Below are 17,151 nucleotides of genomic sequence, written 5' to 3'. Positions count from 1 at the left end.
CTGCGGAGCGGAGCAGACGGTGAGTCTCTCCCTGCTGGGCATGCCAGGCTCCTGTGTGTCCCTCGCTGAGCTTCAGATTTTCCCCTGGAGGTCCAAGTGACTGCAAACAAAGCCAAACAAACCCTGGTGACCAGCATCGGTCTGCTCTTGTGGCCCTTCAGCGAAATGTTGTAAGCGCTTTCCCACCGACGCGCCGACCTCGGAACAATCTGGCATCACATGGTGTCGCGTTTCAAAACACGGCAGCGAAGCATTTGGAGCAATTTACCTGTCAAGCCGCGGCGGTGGCGAGCGTTTGAGGCGTCCCGCAGTCATGCGTGGCCCCGAAAACTGCGTCTCTGTCATGTCTGCCTCGCTCTGTCACTCAGCGGCTTACGCTGCAATTACGCCAGTTATTTTAGGACAAATGGGAGCAACAGTGGTCCCACACAGCCGCAGAGAGAGAGACCCGGCCTCCTCCGCTTGTAATGACACGCTATCTCCCCGGGTAATTACACCGCGTCTGACAGGGATCTGTCGTTGGCATCGATTGTCGGTGCTGATGCCCACCTCTTCGGGGAGACAAGTGTTGGCGGTCGGGGGGGGGGGTGTTTGGATTCTCCAGCGCCGGGCAGGTTGCGCTCGGGAGGCCCAAACTGGAGCCATTGGTGAGATTGGTATCGTCTTAATGGCTCCCAGTCACATAGCTGCAAAACCATAAGCAGCAGTGGAATGTGGCGTCTCTGTCCCAATGAGAGACCTGAGAAGCTCATTTGTTGCGTTTCTCATGCCGTACTGTCCAGAAGCAGCCGTCCGTGAGGGGCCCAGACCGAAAACAAGCCAGCGTAATCCATGTGGACTTCAGCTCACCTGGCTCCAGCCTGGCAGCCGATGAGGGCCTCAGCAGGCGACCGAGGGAAGGAACGGGAGGAGAGTCCAGAGCTTTGCCTTCTAGCTCAGCTCTTAAGTAATGTGCTGGTGACGTGCGGCGTCTTTGGAATTGGATGGTGAGAAAGTGACTCTGGCTCAGGAATGTCTCAAGCTCCCACCGACAGAGCTGCTGTAAGAGACGCTCTTACAAATATCAAATCTGGAGGCTGATATTTGATGTCCGCCGTCACGTAAACACTTATGTTTGGTCAGAATAAATGGCTTAAAATATCGTGAGCTCAGAGTGAGCGGCTGTCAAAGTGCGCTTCACGTTGAATTGAGAAACTGTGACTCACCGTGGAAGCGTTTCAAACTGTCAAGAGTCTAAGCACATCCTGGCGGAAGCATGATCCGGCGCACACAGTGAGTCATGCCTGTCACCGCTGCCGTCTCCGGCGGGGTCCGTGGGACATGCAGGCGGGACCTGACTGCAGCACGCGGCCCTGGCGGCAGGGGCTCAGCAGAGCAGACCTTCAGTGGTGCACCACTGCCTCATCGAAACACAGCGGCGGCGGTGTTTTGGCAGACAGATAAAGGAGTTAATATTTGGGAGCGTAACTCTTCTGCCGTCAGACAGGTTTACAGTCTCGTGCTGGCAACTGGGATTCCTGAAACTAACTTTCCAGAGGCGCCGAGTGAAAACAAGCCTCTTTCTTTTGTGAGGAGTGAAGAGGCTGGGCCTGATATTCATCAGCCCGGCTGACCTCTGACCCCCTGAATCATATGAGTGCTGGCGCTCTCCGTGCAGCCAGACAGTCTGTCTGAGACCACTCTCCTCCCTACACTTTCTCCCCCTCCACTCCTCCCACATGATCCCTCTCTTCCATCTCAGGATCCAACTGTGACAGCAGAGCAGAGGCGCTGGTCACCGCCAGCGAGACCTTGAAAGTCAGCTGGCTGCGAGCTGCTTTCTCACTTATGCACAAGCTATAGTGCCTGGTTTAAAAGAGCTCTCGCCCCCTGCAGGTGCAAACACAGCGTTTCTTCTCTTTTGAGCTCCGTACCCAGACTGTCACTCACTCTTCCCGGGCCTGACAGCAACCGGGAACAGCTGCTTCCAAGGGGAAAACTCCGGACAAAGCCACATTGATGCGCGTCCGTGGCGAGTGGAAAATAAGGACACGGTTTGTGGGGAGCACACGAGGACATGCCGTCAGCTGCTCGACATCCAGACCCACAGTTGTTGCTGAGCAACTTTCAGTGGGCACAAAAGAGCTGAGCCAGAGGGCAAGATTTTCTGTCAGTTTGGACGAGGTTTGTGCGTCGGCAGGTTTCAGCTTTGGCCTGAGCGTCTGCTGAAGCCGGTACGACTGGAGCGTAACATGTCACCTCATGCTGGACGCCGCCACATGAGTCGCCTGAGTGAAATGCCTCACACTTCCTCGCAGTTGCCAGATTATGAAGCCAGCAGGAATGTGTGTGTGTGTGTGTGTGTGTGTGTGTGTGTGCAGAGGGCTGAGGTGACATGGAGTCCCAGTAAAAGTGAGGTAATCGTCTGCAAACATGTTGTTGCAGATGTGGTCATGGCATCACGGAGGCAGCAGCTGTCAGTCAAGCTGCCCCTGGCCCAGGATGGGCGGGAGACCCGGAGTGGGCTTCTGACACCATTCCGTCTCCAGTGAGACCAGCAGAACGCTGGGAGTCGATCTGAGCAGAAGTGTTCCTGTGGGGGCGAAACCCTCTGGGATCCTCTGAAGCTGTGTTTTGTCCTGAAGCGGGAGCTTCAGAGAGGCGTCGGCCTGCTGCCTCAGCAACTCTCCTGGACTTGAGTGAAAAGCAGAATCAGCCGGAGATAATGAGCTGAGTCCAGCGGAACCTCAGGGGCTGATTCCAAACACAAATGTCACAGAGGGGGGCAGCGCCCGCCCGGCTCTCCCTCTTGACTGTTACCTGGACTGACAGGAGCAGAACGGGAGGTGAGGGGCGCGCTGAGCCAGAAGGAGCCCGGGCCGACACAGGTCAAATGATTTGGCGCCTCAGGTGCATTAAAGCTATTTAGGAGCCACGAGAGGATTGGAGTTGGAGTTGGCTTCAACACGACCAGACACCCAGCTGCTGCTGCGCCGCCTCAGCCAGACAGTCATGAGAGAAGGACGCCGCCGCCACGTCTCTCCTCTGTTAGCGCACACGCGCGCAAGAGCAACGGTCAAAAGCAGACTTCGTCTTTACGGTCCAAACAGCATTAGTCTCCCACATTGGTGAAGCTCTGAAGACTCAACTCCAAACGCGCAGAGCCCCCAGTGGCCAAGTCGGGTATCGCAACTCCATCACACTTAGGTCAAGTAAGAATTGGTTAGCAGCTGCGTCATGAGGTTTCTCATTATTGTATATATTGCAATATCATGAAATCCTTAGAAAATAAAAGTCAGAAAACCATAACACATTCAAAATTCTCTCTCTCTCTCTCTCTCTCTCTATATATATATATATATATATATATATATATATATATTTATATATATATATATATATATATATATATATATATATATATATATATATATATATATATATATATATATATATATATATATATATATATATATGATTGATTTCATTCTGAAATTAATGAATAAAAGTGAGCACAATACTGGACACCACAGGAGAAAACGCCAAAGTGAAATTAAAAGAAAAGTTGTCATGTTGGGAGAGAGCGCCACCAAGAGTTTAGATCCAGCACTGGACTTTTCAAAACAGTGAGCTCATTACACCGGGGAAAGTTTGAATTAAAAATGAGACATTTTAAGTGTAAGTAGTAATAATACTGAGCCGACTGTCTGACGAAATGACGACGCAGTGATTTATCTGACGCTTAAAAGCGTCAGAGCTGATGTCAACACGAATAAAAGGCAAAAACGACTGAACGTTTAAAAGCTGCATTGAAATTGTCACTTGTCCACGTGACTCTTTTTTTCTGAAAAAAAAAAAACTGACGGAGCAAACGTCAAACTTTGATGACGCACACACACGCTCACGCCGTCCAGTGACGTCACATCGGTGTTGCTCTTGCGCTTCCTGTATCTGTTGGCACTTCCGCCTTTTACCGGATGTCTGTGGTCAAGCTAAATAAACAAACGACCAATATAAAGAGGAAGTTTCAGAATAAAAGTGAGCATTTGTATTAGACACGCTTCAGCTTCTGTCAACAGATGACGCTTTCAACCACGATACATTAACTTGAATTGAACGTACTAGTGAAAGAGATATGGAAGTATAGTACACGAGAAAACGTATAAACATTCAAGTGGAGAATAAAGGCGGTCTGATCCTTCGCGTTCTTTTATGATGAAAGCGTTTACCGGAAGTACTTGTCGCGTTCTCTGGTAACTTTGCATAGTAAGCAGCGTCCTGTTAGCCGCTAGCTCAGTTGACATCCTGGCTTGAGGTGACGCGCACTTCTTAGAAGACTCGCAGGACCCGACCCTCGAGTCAGCAGCCGGTGTTTGGAAAACTCTCAGGGAGCCGCCGCTCGCCACCGAACCTCCGCTCCGGCTCCAGCCCTTCACAGGTACAGTTTTCCTCGCCGCGTCTGAGGCAGTTTTCCTCGCACCATGTCGCGGCTCCTGCTTCGGGATTTCGCTTCATTTCATTATGTCAACAAATCTCGCTGTTTCAGTGAATCGCGAAATAGTGCGGCTCGTATTTGAGGTGACGTATGTAAATAAATGGGGGCGTGGTGAGACTGGAATCTCTGGAGTGACGTGGATCGATGGTCGTTTTGACTGGAACAAAACCTGTTAGAGTTCCTCTCTGCTGTACTTCATTGGAAAAACCCACTCGGTGTGTTGCAGAGGTCTGACTGCTCCTGTCTCAGACCAGCGATGGGTGTCTGGAGAGGGCTCAGGTGCAGGAACCTGCTGGTCCTGTCGCTGCTCCTCTACTTCCTGCTCCACAGCCAGGACGCGCACGCACGCCCGGCCAACATGTCCGCCGCCAAAGACAAGAGTCCTGACAACAAGGATGAGAACGAGATTCTGCCGCCAGACCACCTGAACGGCGTGAAGATGGAGCAGGACGGACACCTGAACAAGGACTTCCAGAAGGAGGTGTTTCTGGGCAAAGACATGGAGGAGTTCGACGAGGACTCTGAGCCTCGGAGGAACAGGAAGAAGCTGATCGACATCTTCACCAAGTGAGTGCGCGACGGCGTCTGTCTTGGTCCTGCTGTGGCGGGGGGTCGAAGGTCACGTGGAAGCTCTGTTCCCACAGGGTGGACTACAACCATGACAAGAGCGTCAGCGCCAAAGAGATGCAGCGCTGGATCATGACGAAGACCGAGGAGCATTTCCAGGAGGCCATGCTGGAGAACAAGAACAGCTTCAAGGCCGTGGACCCGGACCACGACGGTGAGGCGTCCTGTAGCGGCGATGACATTGTTGACCGTCTCCATGACGATGAATAAATATTGAGCTTTCACGCTCAGCTTAATGGCAGCAGGTGTAATCTGTCGTCATGGCAACGGCAACCGGTGCTGAGTCACTTGTGCTGGGCCCACAGGTCTGGTGACCTGGGACGAGTACAAAATCAAGTTCCTGGCCAGCAAAGGCTTCAATGAGAAGGAGGTGGCGGAGAAGGTGAAGAAGAGCGAAGACCTGAAGCTGGACGAGGAGAGTAGGTGTCCCTGGACGCCTCTGGACGCACCATGTGACTGACTGCTGATAATGATCTCACCGTCGTTCCAGCTCAGGAGGTCCTGGAGAGCCTGAAGGACCGGTGGTACCAAGCCGACAGCCCGCCTGCAGACCAGCTGCTGAACGAAGAGGAGTTCCTGTCCTTCCTGCACCCGGAGCACAGCAAGGGCATGCTGAAGTACATGGTGAAGGAGATCGTGAGGGACCTGGGTAGGTCCCAGCAGGAGCTTCTCTCTGTGGAGACTGGCTCTCACTCCAGGGCAGAACTGTTCCTTGTTCTATTGCTGTTGTGCTCCATATCAGCTGAACGCATCAGAGTGAAGCCGTCATGTTTGACCCTGCCTCATGTTCACTTCCTGCTCCACCACGGTGGTGAAGCCGGCGCCAACAGGTCGGACCAGTCCTGGTTGGCATCTGCTGAGAGCAGCTGGTGTTCACCTTCAGTGCGGCGCCGTCAGCTGCTCCACACTTCATGAAGGCCGTGTCTTCTTCTCCCGGCAGACCTGGACCATGACGGCAAGCTGACCCTGTACGAGTTCATCTCCCTGCCCGTGGGCACCGTGGAGAACCAGCAGGCCCAGGACATCGACGACGAGTGGGTGAAGGAGCGCAAGAAGGAGTTTGAGGAGGTCATCGATTCAGACCATGACGGCATCGTCACCATGAGTGAGCTGGAGGTGAGTGCTCCGCCGTCCCGTCCGCCGCCGCCGCCTCTCATGCGCCTCCTCCTCCTCCCCCTCAGGAGTACATGGACCCCATGAACGAGCACAACGCTCTGAATGAGGCCAAGCAGATGATCGCGGTGGCAGACGAGAACCAAAACCACAACTTGGAGCTGGACGAGATCCTCAAGTACAGCGAGTACTTCACCGGCAGCAAGCTGATGGACTACGCCCGCAACGTGCACGAGGAGTTCTGAAGTGCGGCAGCCATCTTGGCTGCTGTTTGAGAGACGAACAGATGCGATTGTGTTTTTAAGAATCCTCCTGCGCCCGCAGACCTCAGGCCCCCTGCTCTCCTCCTGAGCCTCTGCTGTTCCCAGTGTGTGTGCGGGTGTGTGAGAACAGTCTCGGGGTTCCAGAGCCAGGAACTGAGGGGGCGACGTCAGAGGGGGGCGGCCTGGTGGCCCCTCAGTCTGAGACAAATCTATTGAAAATGTTCAAACTGCTATGATCTTTATTTAAAGCTCTATTTTCACCCAGTGGCAGCGACACTATTTTGGAAAGACCCTTCTGTTGATGGGGATGTTGCAGATGAGAGTTTAATATATGAGGCGCCAGTCTTCACAGTGGACTTCAGCCTTGGTGGACGCCCCACTGGCTCACTGTTTTTTTTTTTAAATAAAGTTTTCTCGTGATGAGTCCAAGTCCATGAGCAGATGATTCCTTTGACCACAGTTTCACTGGGTGGGACTCCTCCTGCTCCTCTGCTCCATGACCTTCCACTTCATCTCCAACTCTGTCTCTCCTTCCTCCAACCATCTGTCCTCCTGAACACCGTCTCCATAGCAACCTCAGCATCTTCATCTTTGACCTCTGAGTCTCTGCTGACATGAGCAACAAACCCATGGAGGCTCACCTCAGGATGATGAACCCAGGAATAAGGAGAACATCTGGTCATGTGATCTACACAACAGGTTTCCACAGTGCTCAAGATAAACAATAATGTGAAAATGAATTAAAATACTTCCCATCTGAAACTGTTACCAATAGAAGCCACTAGATGGTGCCATCGCTGACTTTTTCATCCTCACAATGATGTTATGAAAACAACACTGCACGAGGTGAGGCCTCCAAGGACTGGTCCTGGTTCTGAGGTCCACACCTGCAGCAGAGGTTCCTCCTCCAGTGTGTCTGTAGCTCACGCAACTAGACAGCTTCATCTCTTGTGTCTGCTGCTCTCTCTTTAGTGGGTTCAAGTCCCGCCCACGGCTCTTTATTTCCTCTTGACCTTTTCCTCTGGACAAACCTAAAACACGCTGTGAGAGCGACTTGAGCGACTCAACTCCACACGGAGCAGACTTCTGACCACATGGTGGCGCTGCACATGATGGTGGCGTCTCCTCTCCTGAAGTCCATGCAGGCCCAACTCTTTTAACTCTTCATCTTCCATGTCTGCTGCGATCACACCTGACAGCTGAAGCTAAAACAACCCACACCCTTCTGTCAGCCTCCAACCTTCTTGGTTGAGTGGTTACAGTCGGTGGTCTTTCTTTTTTAAGGAGCGGGGCTCCCTCTTGTTACATCGGTTCAAGTCCCGCTGCTCTCCCTTTATCTTAATGTTGCTGACCTGAAGAAGTCCTGTTTGTCTGGTCCACTTCCCTGAGTCCACTTTGATTCCACATGTTGAGTCATGTATTCACTGCCTCCCAGTAGCTCAGCTGGATGAGCTGCTGCAAGAGAAGCTACAGGCCTGGGTTCAAATCCCACCTCTGCTCCTCCTTTAGACTTTTACCAAGTTATTGACGAAAAGAGAAAGAAAACTGAGCAGGAACATCTACTGTGCTGTGAATGTATAGCTCACTGGGATAAACACCTGCCTCTATGTGCAGCAGGTTCCTAGTTCACTTCCCCGATCAGACTGTTCTGTTTTTTGCCTGTGTTGTGAATGTGAAATGTAAAAGAGCTCAGAAACGCTGCAACAGGTCTGTTCTCGTGGCCTACTGGGTTACTCGCTTGCAATGCATGCGACAGGTCACAGGTTCAAGTCCTGCTTCGCTCACGTCTTTTTATCAAACGCCTCTGAATGTGACACGTAAAAGTGGCCAGATGTCAAGTCGTTGTGTGAACGGCTGTGGTCGAGTGGTCAGAGCTAAAGTCCCTGCTCTAGTTGTCCAGTTGTGCGTGAGTTCGAATCCCACTCTTCCGCTAAAGGGAACGTAAACTTGAAATGATGTGTTAAACATGTTGCGTGAAGTCCCCGCTCAAACAGCAGAAAACCCGAAAGATGGTGACTCAAAATGAAAGATGGTGTAATAACATGGTGGAGGCGGAGCTTGCAAATGAAAGATGGTGTCAGAGCAAGACAGAGGTGGGCGTGGTCCAAGACTGAGAGGGTGTGGTCAGGAGCACAAAAAAAGAAAGTGAAAAAAGCCTTTTTTTAATGCATTTTTTTTAACAATTTTCAGCAAAAAACTGTAGAACCTCCTCTAATCTTCCACCACCCATCTCTCTCTCCACCCAGCTCCTTCACTCTTCCTCTTCCTTCACTGCACCTCTTCACGCTACACCGACCAACTGACCGACCGCCATCACATTAGTGGACGAGTGGGATTCGAACTCACGCACCAACCGACCGAGGTTTCCACACTTGAGCAGGGAATGTTGCTCTCACCACTCGACCAAAGCCGTTCACACTGAGACACGAGCTCCGGGAACTTTTGTCTTTCACTTTCAGAGGATCATGATAAAAACAGACATGACTGAAGCGGGACTTGAACCTGCAACCATACACACACCTGATGCAGGTGTTCATCCAGGTGAGCTACCCACAGACACATGAAATTTTTCGTTTCTTCTATTTATCCTTCTGGTTTGAAGTCTCACTAGAAAAAATTCTCATCGATCCACCAGACCTGGGACTTGAACCAGCGACCATCCTCACACCAGAGGCAGGTTCACATCCCAGTGAGCTACCCAGAGACAGAAGAACCTTTTCGTTTCTTCTATTTATCCTTCTCGTTTGAACAAGTTACTCAAGAAAATTGAAGTCACCAAGCATCCGCCTCACCGGGGTCTTGAACCTGGAACCTGTCACATGCTCTGTGGCTTGTAGCAGCGTGTATCCCCACAAGCCACAGGAACACATTGGTGTCAGTGTTTCGGCAGTGTTTTCTGTTTCTTAGTGACACAACATGTTTGAAAATTTAACTCAGGGACCAAACATCGGCCACATGTGGGACTTGAACCAGCACCTTCCTCGCACCGTAGGCAAGGCTTCATCCCAGTGAGCTACACGGGGAGGGGCCGACATTTTCGATTCTAATATTTATCCTCCTCCTCTGAGCAACTTTTAAATAAATGACGATGCAGGAATCGAACTCACGACTGCAGAGTGAGGAGAAGCATCTGATGCCACCAGACCACAGAAGGACATGAGGTCCACTCAGTTCTCCAGCGCATGTTGAGGAGCGCAGCTTCACACTTGAAGAGTTGGATTTCTGAAGTCCACCTCTGCTCATGGGTTTAGACAGGTGCCATCTTAAAGTTCAGCTGAGCTCAGGAAGTGTTTCACCTGCAGCTCCTGACTTGGTTCCTCAGCTCATGTTCACAGCTCTTCTGTGTCTGACCTGAATGAAGATGGAGCAGATCTCATATAAAGGTCTGTCTGAAGCAGGCCGCTCCCTGCCCTGTGGAGGCTGTAGACTGGGTCACATCCCTCTCAGGTGGCACCAGGGTGGGGTGTGTGTCATGGATCCATGAGTTGCGACCTTGACCCAGGAGGTCATCGGTGACTCCAGAGAACCACAGCGGAGTGGAGCTCGCATTCTCAGAGCCCAGTCATTAAGGGCAGCTGATCTGCTGGTTCCTCTCCAGAGGCTCTCAGGAACCTGAGGGAGACACTGACCACAGTTGCTTCAAGTCACCAGTCCTGATCTCCAAGTCGTCACTTCTGTCGTGTCTGTGGCCGATGATCCCGCAGGAGGCTGAGGAACAGGAGGAGCTCCACTCTGACCTGGCTCTCCAGCTGAAGGTTTCTCTTGTCTGAAGCAGCTGCATGGTGACAGTCGGGAGGCGGAACCCAGGAAGAGATCCACACCTTCTTCCACCAGCTTCACTTCAGTGGGTCATGTGACCACCTTCGTTTGAGGCAGATGATCGAGTGACTCGTCTGTTCTTCGGAGCTTGGATCGAGTGACGAGCCTCTCAGCGGTCGAACCTGAGCCTCACGGCTGGGACGGTCGCTCACCTGCAGACCGGCCACCTGTCTACAGCTCAGGCAGACAGACAGGTCTCACCGCGCCGCAGCTCCGACTGCGACACGTGTGAGCAAGACAGTTGAGCAAGGCGGCGGGAGGGCGCCCTCTGGTGGTGCCCCTCCGTCTAGCGCTCCTCCTCTGTGGAACAGTCTGCCAGAGGAGACCCAAACCCAACATGACCCTCCACCTTTCCAGCTCACTTTTATCTGCCTGTCTTTGTGTCAGATGCTGGGAACACATTCATGACTCAGGTGCATGAGGAGACGCTCTGTTCTCATCCTGGTCTTCTGTGAAGCACTTTGACAACAGTCTCCTGAAAGGTGCTGCAGAAATGAAGTCTCCGTCCTGGAGCTCCACTTGGACCCAGCAGTTCATCTGTGGGCGCCAATGACGTCAGTGCTCAGTAGGTGGCGCCGCCAAATGTTAAAATGATGAAACAGTTGAGCAAAACTTTTCAGAGTGTCGGACTCAATTTCCCTGGAAGATTCATGATTGTTTTTTATTCAGCTAAAATAAATTAAAATACAGTACAAAAGAGATAAATAAAATGTTTCTCACATAACTCTCGCAGTGGTCTTTGCTGCTTAAATAATCCCCATGAATTCAATGGTTGGTAATGAAAGACTACGAGTACTAACTAGTACAACTAGCATTACATTTTCAAATCGTCCATTTCATGATGAGTGTGATCAGTTTCTGAATTTTTTTTTGTCATTATTAACATATACATCGACTTTATCTTATTTGTTTTCCTCCTATATTCCACTTCATAATTTCTTCTGTCCATCGGTTTGGCTGCAACAGTCACATTCTATAATGTGCAGATCCCCAAACCAGCTCCCCACATCAAGAGAATCCTTCAGGGCAGAGGGTGAAAGGTCACATTCAAACCTTCCGTCGCGCGACGAGCAGGAAAACGACACTCGCTTCCAAGTGCGGCTGACGCTGTTCTTCTTCTCCTATTGAGCGAGAGCAGGGTCCAACTGCAAAACATTGCCCTCTGCTGCACCGGAGACGCGTCGCGTACCGTAAAACCGTAAAATCCTTGTTGTTTTCGCTGTGAAAACGATGTTGTCATTGACTTACATGTAGCAAACTGCCAAAGTTTAAATCGCTAAATGCGTCGAGCGTAAATATTTTCCTTACGTGTTCGCGAATATATGCATAACATATGCTGTAAGACAAATAGAAATTGTGTCCATACGTTTCCCTCATATGCGTTTGTCGTAATCGTGGTCACAAAACAACCTGCAATTCTGCAGTATCTCCACAGGAGGGCGCCTTGCCATCAGAAACCACAGCGCTTTTTTTTTTAAACGACGTGACGCCCGTTATTTCTGTGCGTCATTGTCATAAATATATTCGAAGACCAGATCTGCTGTTAAAAAAACCACACAACACAGATTCATTTCTAAACAAGTTTTACAGCAAATTCGTAGAAACTCTGACCAGAAGTTCATGTTCAACACTTCCTTCGGTCAGCCAGCTGTCCCGCTGGGCTACTCTTTACAAAAATATACTGAGTTTCAACAGGTGCAAACACTTCACTTCGACCCAGGAAACCCCCCTGTGTTTCTCCGTCGTGGCTCCTGCTGGTCCCACCTGGACCCCCCGGGTCCGGAGCTACCTGAAGGAGTGGCGGAAGTGCACGCTGCGCCGCTTCAGCTTCTCCGGGTTGTTGGACGCCATGTGGGAGAACTCGCGGAAGATGTCCAGGTAGGTGGCGTCGCCTGGCAGGGAGAACATGGCAGACCATTGAATGACAGCCAGCTGGCGGCTCACTGAGAAAGCCTCATGAATGAGAAGCACCGCGACGCTTTCCACTGCAAACATCTGAGTGCTCCTTGGGCCGTCTCCAAGGCAACCGCCCAACTCTCAGACGCAACAAAGGCAGCTCCGCTCTATTGAGAGCACCAGACTTCGCGCCTTCAAAACCCAGCTTCCTCCACCCGTGTCGGAGCAGAGCGAGGCCCATGGCACGTCTGGGTGAATCCAGAGCCACTGGATCTTCTCACACACGGAGACCTCAGCTGCACACAGCAGCACAGGAAGAGACTGTTAGTGGAGTTAGAGCAGCGCAGGTTTCATCGACAGGAAGCCAACAAAGAAGCAGAAGTTAGTTCATCACGTCTGTTTATTATGGTCACCAAGACAGCGGGACAAGACAAGTGGTACTGTTCACAGTTCTGCTACAATATTCACGTCACAGTCACATGTTAGAAGCAGGCAGTTCCAGTGTTAATAGTGTTAAAGTATCTACACCACGGGCAACACACACGCACACACACGCACACACACACAGGGAGTGGACAGGGATCGGCCTCCAGTCACTCTACTGCACATGCTCAGAAGGTTCAGAAAAAGTGCTTTCAAACAGAGAGAGTTTCACCCGACTCCTCTTCTCTGGGGTCAACAGAGAGAAAAGCACCTCTGCTCTGAAGGGGGATTGTCACTCAGCCAGCTGAGCTGCAGCAACAGGAGACCTCTACAGCCCTCATGCAGCGGATGGACCAGCAGACTCATGAGGTGACACGTCTCTAGAGGCCAATACTGGCGTGCTCCAGACTGACCCATGTCAGGGGTCAAAGGTCGCTCAGCCTGACTTTTACAGTTGTGGGCGACGATGGAGAAGAAGCTAACGTTGGAGTGTTTGGCTGAAGACTCAGCAGTGTGTTGCGCTCTCGTGGAGACCGTGCTCCCGGACACAGCGAGGGCAACACACTGGAGCGCTGGGATGGACAGAACTCCAAGCTCTCCTAGCACTCGGCGATGGTGATGCAGATAAACTCCTGAATGCACTTCCTGTACTGCAGCTCTGTGGGGCTGCAGCTGGGGTATTGACCTGGCTGCCCGAACGGACCCTCCGCCTCCCGCATCTCCTCGTTCATCCTGGCCAGACGCAGCCTGCGCAGAGGGGCGAGGTTTAGTGGCGGGGCTGCGGCAGCCCGTGAGGCGCGGCTCCACCTACAGCGTGACGATGTCGGCGTTGGCTTGCTGCACCGCGATGCTCAGCGGATCCTCTCCGTCCTGGTCGCCATGGTTCTGCGTGGCTCCTCGCTTCAGGAACAGACACACCTGCCTGCAGGAGGAGGAGGAGGGGCTCAGTCCGGGTTCGGTCGTGTGCGCGAGCGCCGCCACTCACCCCGTGTGTCCCAGGCGCGTGGCGTGATGCAGCGGGCCCCGCCCTCTGGCGTCTGGCTGATCCACGTCGGCGGCGTTCTGCAGCAGGAACTCACAGGCGATGAGCGAGCCCTGAAAGAGAGCGGGGTCAGTGGCGGCGCCAGGTGGGGCCCGGGACTCCGCCTCACCCCGATCACCGCCTGGATCAGCGGTGTCTTCCCTTCCTCGTCCTCGTTGGCCAGGTTGACGTCGGCGCCGTGAGCGAGCGCCTCGGCCATGACGGGAAGGTTCCGAGCTCTGGCCGCTTTGAACAGCAGCGCCCCCGGGTGGAGGTCCCGCAGGTCCTCCGGGTCCGAGGTCTCCGGCTCCGCCTCGCCGCTGGAGTCCTCGGACTCCTCGCCGTCTGTGGACGAGGCCGCACGCTCACTCGCCCGTCCACACGGGGCCTCGCTCCGAGCCTCACCTTCCTCCGTCACGCTGTCCACCACCGACCCGAACACCAGGACGTCCGTGCTGCCGTCTGTGCTGCCCAGCCCGCTGTCGCTGCTCAGACCTGCCACCCAGTGGACAAGTGGGTCAGTGCCTCGCTGCCACTGTTGAAGTTGAAGGGACTCACTTCGAGGTCCGGCGCCGGTGTCGAAGTAGGAGAAGAGCGAGTCCAGCTCGTCGGGACAGAAGAGAGATTCTCTGCGGAATTTGGCAACAGCTGTGAAAAACGGTGGGGACCGGGATCAGAAGCGGGTCACTCAGCAGGGGGCGAGAGAGGACAAGGCCGAGGAGAACCTGAGGACAGCGTGGAGGGCGAGGTGCTGCCGGGCTCCGCTCGGTACCGCCTCCTGCCCTTGGACACCGTGGTGGCGCTGTTGTGCCGCCGACACTTCTTCACTCTCCACCGGTGCTCCGCCTTCCTGTCTCCGTTGGTGAGGACCTCAGAGGAGCCCAGCTTCTTCAGGAACTTCTTCTCCACGTACTTGGCTTTGATCCAGGCTTCCTTCTCCTGCCTGCAGGGGGCAGCGTTAGTCAGGAGGACCGCCACCGCGGTTTAAGGCAACGGCACCTGGAGCTGGTGGGCAGCGGCTTCTTCAGTCCGTGGTCGGCGCAGGAGCCTTCGTAGATGTGGTTGATGACGCTGTTGCCCAGCTCACACATCAGCTGCAACCACACGAGAGACTGGTGAGAGACCGGCTCACCGCAGGCAGCGGACCGGAGCCAGCGGACCAGACGCAACGGACCGGAGGGGGTGGACCAGAGGTAGCATCCTCACCTTCAGCAGCTCTGGTTCCCAGGAGTCCAGCGTAAGAGAGCGCACTTTGGAACAGTGCACGCCCAGACTCCTGCAACACAAACACAGCGGCGGTCATATGTGGGTCGGCCGGCAGCAGCGGCCTCGCTCACCTGTGGATGCCCGAGCACTCGATGCACAGCAGCACGCCCAGGTTGATGGAGGCCCAGCGAGGTTCCGCCTGCCCGCAGTCGCAGCACTGCTGGTTCCCCGGCAGACCCTGGATCCTCTGCAGGATGGACTCGCCCCGAGCGCTGCGCTCCCGGGTCTCGCTGGCCGAGTCAATGCTGCTGGTGGACGGAGAGGCGGTCCGGTCCAGGTGCTGGCGGAACACAGGCATGGTGAGTCTCACACGGAAGCTGAGGAAAGCTGGAGCGGCTCACCTCCATGTAGAAGGAGTCGGGACTCTCCCTGTAGGCTGACGCGATGCTGGCCTGGACCGCCTGGATCCACGCCTGTCGGAGCTTCTCCGACTCGGCTTGCAGCATGCAGCTCCTGTCACGCAAGCGAATGCCACACATCTGAGCGAGTCCCGAGGGACAAACACAGGCAACCGAAGCCCTTCGCCATGTCATACTTTGTTGGGGAGACCACCTCGAAGCAGAACCTCCTCTCGATGTCCTCGCACGGCTTCACCGAGCACAGACGCAGGTCTTCCACCACCACGGTCAGAGAATCCTGCGCACACGCCTGCTGTCAGTCCCCCTCAGAGGAGTTGAAGAGTCAAGCTCAAGAAGAAGTCCAGGCAGAGCAAGGCCACTCTGACTGACACCTGCGACGTGGCACACATGCACTTGCCTTGAGCTTCTTCTGGTACACCAGCTGGCTGTTCTGGATGGAGAACCAGCGCCTGCAGAGGAGAGCGGAGCGGCATGAATAAAACATGCTGGTGATGGACTCAGATGCTCGGCGCATGAAGCTTGTGAGAGGCATCGATTTGGCTCTGGGCATCAGAGGAGAACTGCAGCTCACGGAGAGCAAACTCCTGAGATGAATGGTGAGATGCTCATCCGCGTGACGGTGGCTCAGCACTTCCTGTGTGTCTCCATCAAATCATGAACCTCCTCGGAAGCTCAGACTGGACAGTGCAAAGTCTCACTCACCTGTTCCAGGTCTTGAAGGCGTTGCTGGCCCTCTTGAACAAGTAGCCCTCCATCACCACACCGTTGGGCGCGTCCACGTTGAACTCCACCTTGGAGTCGTCGTAGGAGAAGTCCTGAAACGGAACACGAAGGTGAGTCCTGGAGGTGGTCATGAATCATCTCAATCATAACCCAACAGCCTGAGGACCTTGGAATGAGCCACAAATGACTGCAGGGATTATAACCGCACGTCTCAAACTGCCGATGGGAAGTTTACAAACGTGAAGTACTGGCTGGAGTTGAAGTCGTCGCAAAGGTCGCAGTACTTTCTGTAGCATTTTTTAAATGTGATTTCAAATAGCTGTACAACTTCATGAACTCATGAAGTTCCAAATGCAGAAGTGTGGTGAATGAGTCGGAGGTGTTTCCTCAGGAGCCTCTGCAGACGGAGATGACTCTCAGTCAACACAAGTCGAGCTGCACAGAACACGCTGGAGCTGTCAGCCAGTGACACCGGGACCCGTCCCTGAACACAGCAGCAGCCGTCCTGCTTCCTCCCAGCCTCCACTCAGAAGATGAATGTTTGATACTTCAACGTCACAGCGACAGAGTGAAGGCTGCTGAATTATTGATGCCGCAGGGAAAGTGAGACGGTTTGAAGAAAATACAGGGAAGTGGATGGAACCAAACATCGCCACAGTCCGAGTCGCTGTCTGTAGTACCAGTACTGCAGTAGTTCTCAAGGCCGGCTGTGGTCAGTAGGAATAGGAGTCAGCAGAAGCCGTAACAAAGCAGTATTACAAGACCGGGAATTGAGGTGGTAAAAGTTGTGTTAATGAAAAGGTATTGATCATGACTAATGGAGTACTAACAGAAGTGTTAGTTAAGCAGCTGCAGTTTTGTGGCTGCATTTATTTGAGAGTTGGCTTGCAGTGACAGTAGTAGAACCATGGGTAGCGTGTCGCAGTACAACTCCTTAAGCTGGAACACAGTCGCAGTACTGTAGTCATGGTGGACGTGAAGTTGCTTCCCAACAGTCAGGAGCTGATGGAGCTCGTGAGTAGCGGAGACTCCTTGCAATGTTGGGCATGTTGGACAGCGTCCTCAGAGAACAAAGTGTTAAGTCTGAATATTACTGTTGTAATTACCGCCACAGTGACACTCGCCAATGTAAACATACAAACAAAGGAAGGTGAACGCATGAACACC

General features: G+C 53.1%; 2 protein-coding genes across 3 annotated transcripts in view; one reads left to right on the top strand and one right to left on the bottom strand.

Annotated features, from left to right (window-relative positions):
- The first annotated feature begins 4,250 nt into the window (after window positions 1-4,250).
- On the top strand, window positions 4,251-6,906 carry sdf4 (stromal cell derived factor 4). The gene is made up of 7 exons (XM_053849674.1): window positions 4,251-4,417; window positions 4,701-5,041; window positions 5,119-5,255; window positions 5,407-5,520; window positions 5,592-5,750; window positions 6,042-6,217; window positions 6,283-6,906. The coding sequence occupies exons 2-7, from the start codon at window positions 4,731-4,733 to the stop codon at window positions 6,457-6,459; spliced, it is 1,074 nt and encodes a 357-aa protein (XP_053705649.1). The 5' UTR covers window positions 4,251-4,417; window positions 4,701-4,730; the 3' UTR covers window positions 6,460-6,906.
- Window positions 6,907-11,681: 4,775 nt separating this feature from the next.
- Window positions 11,682-17,151, bottom strand: part of acap3a (ArfGAP with coiled-coil, ankyrin repeat and PH domains 3a) — a 28,980-nt gene continuing 23,510 nt past the window's right edge. The window contains exons 11-25 of one of the 2 annotated variants that reach the window (XM_053849354.1): window positions 15,964-16,076; window positions 15,659-15,710; window positions 15,438-15,538; window positions 15,244-15,355; window positions 14,974-15,182; window positions 14,843-14,912; window positions 14,636-14,730; window positions 14,362-14,579; window positions 14,195-14,284; window positions 14,042-14,131; window positions 13,767-13,981; window positions 13,601-13,710; window positions 13,427-13,537; window positions 13,301-13,362; window positions 11,851-12,188 (exon numbers count right to left, since the gene is read on the bottom strand). In XM_053849354.1, coding sequence (XP_053705329.1) covers window positions 12,082-12,188; window positions 13,301-13,362; window positions 13,427-13,537; window positions 13,601-13,710; window positions 13,767-13,981; window positions 14,042-14,131; window positions 14,195-14,284; window positions 14,362-14,579; window positions 14,636-14,730; window positions 14,843-14,912; window positions 14,974-15,182; window positions 15,244-15,355; window positions 15,438-15,538; window positions 15,659-15,710; window positions 15,964-16,076 — 1,755 coding nt within the window. In that variant the 3' untranslated portion in view covers window positions 11,851-12,081. Of the gene's footprint in view, window positions 12,189-13,300; window positions 13,363-13,426; window positions 13,538-13,600; window positions 13,711-13,766; window positions 13,982-14,041; window positions 14,285-14,361; window positions 14,580-14,635; window positions 14,731-14,842; window positions 14,913-14,973; window positions 15,183-15,243; window positions 15,356-15,437; window positions 15,539-15,658; window positions 15,711-15,963; window positions 16,077-17,151 lie in introns of both variants that reach the window. The other variant, XM_053849353.1, reaches the window with a different exon arrangement.

The sequence above is a fragment of the Synchiropus splendidus genome, chromosome 18, assembly GCF_027744825.2.
Source record: "Synchiropus splendidus isolate RoL2022-P1 chromosome 18, RoL_Sspl_1.0, whole genome shotgun sequence".
NCBI classification, from domain to species: domain Eukaryota; kingdom Metazoa; phylum Chordata; class Actinopteri; order Syngnathiformes; family Callionymidae; genus Synchiropus; species Synchiropus splendidus.
Note: the sequence above shows the minus strand (reverse complement) of the source record. Positions and strands in the feature narration are given on the sequence as shown.

What these genes read in the sequence shown, in the direction of transcription:
- sdf4 (XM_053849674.1), top strand. Translation starts at nt 4,731, where the DNA reads ATGGGTGTCTGGAGAGGGCTCAGGTGCAGGAACCTGCTGGTCCTGTCG. An exon ending in CCTGAAGCTGGACGAGGAGA is followed by an intron (nt 5,521 to 5,591) that starts GTAGGTGTCCCT and finishes CCGTCGTTCCAG; the next exon opens with CTCAGGAGGTCCTGGAGAGC. An exon ending in TCACCATGAGTGAGCTGGAG is followed by an intron (nt 6,218 to 6,282) that starts GTGAGTGCTCCG and finishes CCTCCCCCTCAG; the next exon opens with GAGTACATGGACCCCATGAA.